Raw genomic sequence first — 9,400 nt, 5'->3', positions numbered from 1 at the left:
CACCCGTATCCACTACGCCTGCCTCCTCTCAGCACATAAAGTAGCAAGTAAACTAGCTACTCATCATGATTTGGTCATGATGAACATGAAGTCTATGTCACTTCTTGGTGAGAGTGTGGGGGTGTGGCTTAAACCAGGCTCCATCTATGGACTTAAACTCTTTCTGTTTCGGTAGTGACATGAAAACATGGGACAGCATTTTTGTATATAAAGTTTTTTAATTTAAAAGAAATCTACAAAATCAATTTCATTATTTCAACTTCCCTATAAAATAAATCAAATGGGTGTATTAAAAAAAATCTTTTAGGAAAGTGACAAAAATCATTTAAGTACTTTTTTCATGAATTGAAATGTAGGGGTTAGAGGTTGGGACAGCCACCTTCCAATAGGAAGTAACATATAAAGGATGTTTTTTTTATACATTTAATTTTATTTTATCTCAATGAATGTATTGTGATTAATAACTATGACATTACTATAGTGAAAAGTCTGGATACTAAATTGTTTTTTAATGTGTTTTTCATTGTGGGACTGCAATTTGAACCAATTTGGTAGAATGGCCCATATAATGTAAAAGATCAATTATAAGCAAGAGTGTAGAAGTGAGCTGTGCTTTAAAAATGTCTACAGAGACTGCCTGTTGAAGGTACAGTGGGAGTTTGTTCCACGCCGTCGGCCCGTAGAAGCAGAAAGCTGCTTCACCGTATTTTTTTGTTGCCATTTTTTTAGGCAAAGCGAGCAGGCCAGCAGGGGTTCATGTGTTTGGTGCAACGGAGCATTGGTCCGAACGACAACCTACCTCAAACCCTCACCCTAACCTCCCCCGGGGCAGCAGACCTAACCCCAACCCTCTCCCGACCCCCAACGCACCTCGGACCAATGCTCCTTCGAACCAATGCTGCGTCGGACAATAGTATGCCTCCCGGCCAGCAGTGGAAGACCTTAGGGGCGGGACATATTTAGGCAGTCAGTCATGTAGATAGGAAGATGCGAGACCATTGAGAGCTTTATAAACAAGTCAAATAATTTTAAAATCAATCCTAAAAACAACCGGAAGCCAATTCCGAACCCAACATTCTCTCATCTTAGTTTAATTAAAACTCTGGCTGCCGCATTTTGTACAAGTACTTCTCTAATCTACTTTCCCTTCCAAACTCCTCCTTGCCCTGTTGTCGTGTATTTCTCTATACACTAACTCACTAAACTAGGGAAGAATAATGTTCTCTAAAGCAGACTGTAGAAGAGTAGTGAAAACCAGGCATCAAAGCATCAGATGAAGAAACACAGGCAGAGATGAAATGACGGTCCCGTCAGAGTTTTATTTATTTCAAAAGTACAAGTACAGAGCAGAGCTTCCCGCGGCCCTGGGTGGCCCGTGGGAGCACACAGACTGCCTGACCGTGATGGCCAGCCAGCCCAAGACAAGTGACTATTTAATTGACAACATGACAAGATATACGTTTTACAAACAGCTAGAGTTGAATAAGAGGGTGGAGTTACAGACTTTACATACAAATCAATGGTAGGAGATAGCAGATTTCTGTCAGATTGCTGTGTGTGTTTTGGTTCACACCTGAGCGAGCTTCAAAGGACTCAGGACAATGCCTGCCCTACAGGGTACTTGGGCTGAGATCTCTAGTGAAGGAAGATTCTCAGACCAGCCCTTCTGACTAGACAATGGGCTCCATTTTCGTCACCGCTAAACCCCTTATCCCTAAACTTCTTTGCCTTTTTTTTTACTATTTTGAAAATCATTTTTGAATAGTTCCACTAGCCAATCTACATTGGCACGTTGTGAGCTTGTAGACTAGCCATTTTAACTATTCAAAAATGTTGCAAAATAGTAAAAATGGATTGCAGGAGACCACACTGTCTAGGGGGTACTGTTGCCAGTGGTGCAGCTCCGGTTCGGTCTCTATCCTTGTATTACTCTATGGTGTATACCCATAGGCGTACATGGAGACATGGCTCCATGCAAGATAGTGCCCTGAGTCTGCAGTGCGTGCACATGAAATAATCTCTTACAGACCTTACAGATAGTTACAATCTACAAGTAAGACGCGCAAACACGGGAAGCGAACGCAGCTCGTAAATTGCAATAACTATTAGAATAAATTACGTACTTTGTTAAGGGTTTTTTTAAGTTTTGTTTTTTTTAAAGATTTTTTTTTAGTTAAGTTTTTTTAAGTTAAGTTTTGTTTTAAGTTATTTTTTTAGTGTGTGCGTGCGTGTGTTTGTTTGTTTTTTAAGTTACGTTTTTTTTTAAGTTACAGTGGTGTTACAGCATGACACACACAGACAGACAGTTTAGGCCAGCTTCTATAGTTAGTGCTCACTGCGTTCGCAGGTGATTCCATACAATAGTCAAAAGTAGCAATTGCGCATGGGAGGCAATCCAACTGAATTGAAAGATTTGATCAAAAAAATCTGTTTGTCTTGTGTGTAACAATGAATCTGACTCATTTATTCAGTTATGCCAGTCACTTAGAAAAAGAAGAAAGGTATTTAACTCCAGTAAACACTAAATATGAAGTGGTGAATGACCAACCTAGTAATCGTAAACTCACACACATGCAATCAGGTTAAATGTTAACTTGCACACACAAGGTGGCGGGTGGCAATCTAAAGCCCCGTGCAGGATATGAGATTCAGAATAAAGAGTTTTTCAACAATGGCATAATTTGCTATATAAAAATGAATAGATATGAATAAACATAAATAACAAAACAAACAGAACATTGAGGAATGGAGAGGGGGAAAAAAACTGCTGGCAGACTCCAAAAGACAAGTCTTAACTGAGGCCTCTGTTTTAAGGAGCAGTATGAATCTCCTTAATATTTCTGCTTTTCTATTCACCTCCTAGCAAACAGAAAAGTGAGCTAATTTATAGTAGCTTCTTCCCCCTTCTTTTTCCAGTGTGGATATGCTGATGTCTCTTCAGGGAACCTGACTGATGGAAACTCTTGTCACTTGTCAATGTTTACAGTGGAAAGGTTTTTCTCCAGTGTGAACACGCTGGTGTTTCTTCAGGGAATCTGAGTGTTTGAAACTGTCGCTACAATGTTTACATTGGAAATGTTTTTCTCCAGTGTGGACAAGCTGATGTGTTTTCAGATTACTTGACTGAATGAAACTCTTGCTACAATGTTTACATTGGAAATGTTTTTCTCCAGTGTGGACAAGCTGATGTGTTTTCAGATGAATTGACAGATGAAACTCTTGTCACAATGTTTACAGTGGAAAGGTTTTTCTCTAGTGTGGATACGTTGGTGTGCCTTCAGGGAACCTGACATACTGAAACTCTTGCTACAATGTTTACAGTGAAAAGGTTTTTCTCCAGTGTGGATACGTTGGTGTGCCTTCAGGGCACCAGACGCTCTGAAACTCTTGTCACAATGTTTACAGTGGAAAGGTTTTTCTCCAGTGTGAATACTCTGATGTCTGATCAGAGAAGTTGACCTAGTGAAACTCTTCTTACAATGTTTACAGTGGAAACTCTTGTCAGGCCGTTCGTCATCATCGTCTTCACTGGTCTCGTCCCAATCATCACTGTCTTTAGGGACTTCAGTGTCAGATTCAAGTTCAACTTCGACTTCAGAGCAGTGGGAAGAGATGTATTCTTCTTCATCATCATAATTTTCTTCTTCACCTTTCACTGCTAGTAATGTCAACATTGACCCATCTGGTCTTTGAAGAAGATCTCCCTGTTCCTCTTTAAGCTCCTCCTGTTCATCTTTAATGTGAGGAGGCTCTGGTTCCTCCTGGAGCAGACTGGGGCTCCTCTCCCGTTTAATAGAATCCTCCTCTTTACACACAACCATGTGCAGGATGTCTAGGAGCAGAGAAATTACATAATAGTTAATACTAGATTCCTAAAATGTAAAACTATTCTTCCAGTCCTTGTTCCATGTAGAAAATGAGCCACCTTCAAAGTTTTAACAACAGATCAGCACCTTAAATATTGCGAGTAGTAATTAGAATTGCTATGTTTAGTTACTTTACACGCAGGCTCTGATCTTGTCTGCATGCAGGTAGTCCGCCAGACCGATTCAGCCTCAGTACACCGCGAAGACACAATTTGCCAGCACCTAGACTACACGTCAGTAAAATATAGGCTACCACAGTGCATCATTTAGCTAGTGATTTCCCATCATGTAGCTATGTATCGGCAACTCATAACACGAGTGCACCCTCACAGGAGAGCGTGCACTGGGGCTTGACAATTATCATTATCATTATGAACATGCAAGATATTAATCTCGTCACAAAATGGAACAATACAGCCTGCTATAGGCTGACACTCGCAGTATATTCTTTATATATTTTTAAGTATATATTATATATTTTGTACTTGATTGGGTCATTATTGTATAGTGAAAATAAGTGGCAGCCCTACAGAACAGATTCATTAAAGAGAGGAAAGAGCATGAAACTTACTGAGGTGTGGGTGGTCTTCTTCAGGTTTAATATAAATGTCTCCAGGTTCCCGTTTAATAGAAATCTCTTCAGTTTCCTGTTTAATAGAAATGACCCTGGCTGCAGAGTTCATCTTCACCTGCAGTCTGGACTCCACACACTGGCCTGAAATCAAGTGAATAAGGAAGGACTTTAGTAACTGGAGAGCTAGTGGTGTTAGCAACTTAGCATGCGTACATGCTTCTTAAAAGGATCCCTGGCTAATGAGACAAATATGCCTTAAAACATTATACTTGCCCTCTATAACTAAAAAGAGAATCTTTCACTCAATAAGGACTTATCCTGTCGCAAGTTGATGTCATATGATCCATGTGTGGTCCAGCCCTATGGAATTATGGAATGCACGTGCTAATAACAAATATTATAAATATTGCTTTGATGCTCATTAACTTTAGGAAGTATTACGTATTTTTTTATTAGCACACATGCATCCCATAATTCCATAGGGCTAGACCACACATGGGCATATGACATCATCAACTTGCGACAGGAGCAGTCCCTATTGAGTGAAAGATTCGCAATTTATGAAAGAAATAAAATATGTATTCATTAGCCAGGGATCCTTTTAAAGCATAATTCAAATGAGATATTTTTTTTGCCTTAAGGGCCTAAAGGTTTTTAATGGTACTCAAACTTTCAACCCCTGCATTTTCCATGATCCACAATTTATATACCGCTTGTTGTTATTCCTAATGTTAATGGAACATTAAAAATACTTAACGGCTTCTGAGCCGTTCGCGGGGGGGGTCAGATGGTTCGTTGTCTCCTATAGCGTTCATATGCTTCGTTTGGAATATGTCAGCGTGACACCCACAGCGCAGCACAGGGCTAAGTCAGGGTAAATCAGATTGCATCCCATGTCGCTTGAAGCCGGTGATACCGGCCCCTACGTGGTAGGGGTCCAAAGGAGCTCAACCCGGGGGGTCCGGAGACGGGCTAGGAGACCAGTAGCTTTGTTGTTGCGAGGAAAACGGTAAAATTAGACTTTCGTGGTTGTTTTCGTCTCAGATTTAGTCCGACGGAGCGTCACAGTATAACTCTATGGGGACACAAAAGCGACACAAAAGTGGGACCCGGAAGTATCTCTGGAGGGGGCGCTCACTTCACGGCTAAAATACTGAATCACATCAGTTTTACAGGTAAAAAAAAGTAGGTGGAGAGAGAGAGAGAGAGAGAGAGAGAGAGAGAGAGAGGAGAGAGAGAGAGAGGAATCAAAGAACCGCTTACAAAGCGGTTGGTCAGCGAGTATTTTTCGCTAACCAATAACAGTGGTCTCTAAATGTGGTGACGTCAGTGTTCTATTTCTTTGTGTTGGCTATTCAAAAATAGCAGATGTAGAAGCACGCAGTGTGAATTCAGTATGAGAAGCCAGCTTCATTTGATGGTCAGGCTTTTTGTTTGTGCTTAAGAGTCAAAGATTGTAAGTACATGTAGATATATATCAGATGTACAAAGTACATCTGATATATATTTTTTAATTGCTTGAATAATTGAGTAGGGCCTACCACAGACGAAAAACAGTCTTAAGTCCAAATTTCATTCTGACCCCTCCACGAAAAGGCCTTGTTGTCCTGACCCTTATATCATTTATACATTATGGATCAATAGTGTGGACTTAAGACTGTTTTGTCTGTGGCATTAAATTATGAATTTAATAAATGAGCTTTAATTGACGTAGATCTCGGCCAATGGCGGTATAAGTGTTAAAGAATGGGACTCAGGTATTACGACACTTTGACAGAATTAATTAGAGAGAGTTTTACACTAACCTTTGAAAAAAATAAAATCATATAATATTCCACGTCATTCGAGGGGATCTGCGTACGGGTGCCCTGAAATGACACGCACGGATGTGCTAGAATCTGTAAAATAGTCCTGATCCAGTAAAACAGTCGAGTACGAAACAAACAGTATCAAACATCAAGCATGTACTCAAATGCAGCAAATCAAACATTTAGGTACCAGAAAGGCATGACAAAGTAGCACATGTCCAACAAACAAAAGCACAGAACTCCAAATACACCACTCTTTCAATGAAACATAACATTTACAATGTATTCGGAAAAGTTCTACATGTACTTACAATCTTTGACTCTTAAGCACAAACAAAAAGCCTGACCGTCAAATGAAGTTGGCTTCTCATACTGAATTCACACTGAGTGACTGAGACTAAACCTGCACAGCAGCACTGCAGCAGATTATCCCTTGATTGCTAACACTCAATAGGCAGCACCTGGAGTCTAAATGAGCATTAACAGGAAGAACTCTGTGCAGAAAACAAGAAACAAAATACATTGGCCTGCCCCTAGAGGGTGTTAAACACTAACAGCACTGAGGCCAGAACAGTTTTCATTTAGTTTTTAGTCACATGTTAGTCACCTGGAATGTTTTAGTGTTAGTCTAGTTTTAGGGTAGTTGTATTTATACAACGTAGTTTCAGGAGTGGAGACCACCCTCTGCCACCCTCTGCCACTCTGTTCTCAACCACCTCCCGCCTCCACTCAACGGCCACTCCCCATTGACAATCATCCGTATCCACTATACCTGCCTCCTCTCACCACAGCCAATCCCTGGTGCAATCACCACAGTATAAATACACCTGCGATCTCTCAACCAAGTTGTTTGTCCTGCTTCACGACAGACCAAACATGGGTTGTGAGTACTGCACTTGTAGATCGGCTATTTTCGCTATTCTTCAAATTTGCCATCCTCCTCCACCCCAACCTCCTCCTTCCGCCTCGATTCTCTAGGAATCCAGGGGAAGCAATGACGGAGCAGAGACGACCAAACGCTCATCCCGAGTAGAGCAAAGATGGCTGTCAGCTCCAGAGACTACGCCCCCACCCTGAGACTCGCCCTACCTTGGGTTCCTCACTCCATTCCACATTCATCTCATTCTGTTTCAATAAACTGTTAACTTAAGTAGAGGTGTGGTCTCTTACTAGTGAAGTCAACTACATAGGCTATCACAAGATTTTATTCGACTAAATCTACAGTTGATTAAGTCTACAAAAATGTATTTGGGTGGTGGGCCTTGATGCTGCAGCGCGTCGTGTTGTGAGCTTGTATAGATCTGCTATTCTCAGCATGCAACCAAGTGTAAAATGACTTATACTGGATCTCTTGTCCAGTATAAAGGTCATTACACACTGGCGAATTAGCGACGCGAATTATTCGTGCGAATAATTCGCCTTTTTTTAAAACCAATTGAAGTCAATGCAAGCTTCCACATCAGTGGCGAATGTGCGAAAATGCGACCGTTTTCGCTCTTTATTTGTTCGCTCCGGTGTTCGCTCCGGTGTCGAATTTTTAATTCGCGTCGCTAATTCGCCAGTGTGTAATGACCTTTAGTCTTGTTTTTTTTTAATTTGTTGACGAAATTGTCAATATATTTTAGCCTTAGTTTTAGTCATCATAGCTTGGTTTTTATTTAGTTTCCGTCAGTGTAAAAAGGTAGTTGACGGACATTTTTCGTCACATTATTATATGTGACGAAAAATTACAACTATTCCACAATCTCAGAATGCTATATGGACTGTTTCCGTAGTGACAATTTTATCTAGTTTTTAGCTTAACTCTACAATGCTAGGCAAAACATGGCTTAGAAAAACAGCTTTGAACTGATGTACATGGATAGACAAAATTTATAATTGAGAAATGTGTTTCGGTAGTGACACACTGATTTCCAGGCTTTGGAGGACATTCATTTCAGACTGAAGTAAACTAGCTCCTCATGATTTGGCCATGATGAACATGAAGTCTATGTCACTTCTTGGTGAAGTGTGGGGGTGTGGCTTAAACCAGGCTCCATCTATGGACTTAAACTATTTCTGTTTCGGTAGTGACATGGAAACATGGGACAGCATTTTTTATATAAAGTTTTTTAATTTAAAATAAATCTACAAAATCAATTTCATTATTTCAACTTCCCTATAAAAGAAATCAAATGGGTGTATTAAAAAAAATCTTTTAGGAAAGTGACAAATCATTTAAGTACTTTTTTCATGAATTGAAATGTAGGGGTTAGAGGTTGGGACAGCCACCTTCCAATAGGAAGTGACATATAAAGGACGTTTTTTTATACATTTAATTTTACATTATCTCAATGAATGTATTGTGATTAATTAGACCATACTATGACATTACTACAGTGAAAAGTCTGAATACTAAATTGTTTGTTAATGTGTTTTTCATTGTGGGACTGCAATTTGAACCAATTCGGTAGAATGGCCCATATAATGTAAAAGATCAATTATAAGCAAGAGTGTAAAAGTGAGATGTGCTTTAAAAATGTCTACAGAGACTGCCTGTTGAAGGTACAGTGGGAGTTTGTTCCACGCCGTCGGCCCGTAGAAGCAGAAAGCTGCTTCACCGTATTTTTTGTTGCCATTTTTTTAGGCAAAGCGAGCAGGCCAGCAGGAGTTCATGTGTTTGGTCCGACGGAGCATTGGTCCGAACGACAACCTACCTCAAACCCTCACCCGTCACCCTAACCTACCCCGGGGAAGCACACCTAAACCTAACCCCAACCATCTCCCGACCCCCAAAGCACCTCGGACCAATGCTCCTTCGAACCAATGCTCCGTCGGACAATAGTATGCCTCCCGGCCAGCAGTGGAAGACCTTAGGGGCGGTTTGGGACATATTTAGGCAGTCAGTCATGTAGATAGGACGATGCGAGACCATTGAGAGCTTTATAAACAAGTCAAATAATTTTAAAATCAATCCTAAAAACAACCAATTCCGAAGCCAAAATTCTCTCATCTTAGTTTTAGTTAAAACTCTGGCTGCCGCATTTTGTACAAGTACTTCTCTAATCTACTTTCCCCATCTAAACTCCTCCTTGTTGTCGTGTATTTTTCTATACACTAACTCACTAAACTAGGGAAGAATAATGTTCTCTAAAGCAGACTGTAGAAGAGTA

The 9,400-nt window shown here is 40.4% G+C and overlaps 2 protein-coding genes across 2 annotated transcripts in view; one reads left to right on the top strand and one right to left on the bottom strand.

The window, feature by feature from the left end:
- LOC306913339 (contactin-associated protein-like 2) overlaps positions 1 to 9,400 on the top strand; it is a gene marked incomplete at its 5' end in the record, with an annotated part of 202,217 nt that overhangs the window by 146,148 nt on the left and 46,669 nt on the right. The gene's annotated exons all lie outside the window — the stretch shown is intronic.
- LOC306913136 (uncharacterized protein) lies at positions 2,251 to 6,625 on the bottom strand. Its single transcript, XM_079489693.1, has 3 exons — positions 6,560 to 6,625; positions 4,438 to 4,581; positions 2,251 to 3,832 (listed from the first exon to the last, which is right to left on the bottom strand). Exons 2-3 carry the CDS (start codon positions 4,547 to 4,549, stop codon positions 3,195 to 3,197), a joined length of 750 nt encoding a protein of 249 aa, XP_079345819.1. The 5' UTR covers positions 4,550 to 4,581; positions 6,560 to 6,625; the 3' UTR covers positions 2,251 to 3,194.

Source organism: Electrona antarctica, assembly GCF_951216825.1.
Source record: "Electrona antarctica genome assembly, chromosome: 20".
Lineage (NCBI taxonomy): Eukaryota > Metazoa > Chordata > Actinopteri > Myctophiformes > Myctophidae > Electrona > Electrona antarctica.
This window is presented reverse-complemented; position numbering and strand designations above follow the sequence as displayed.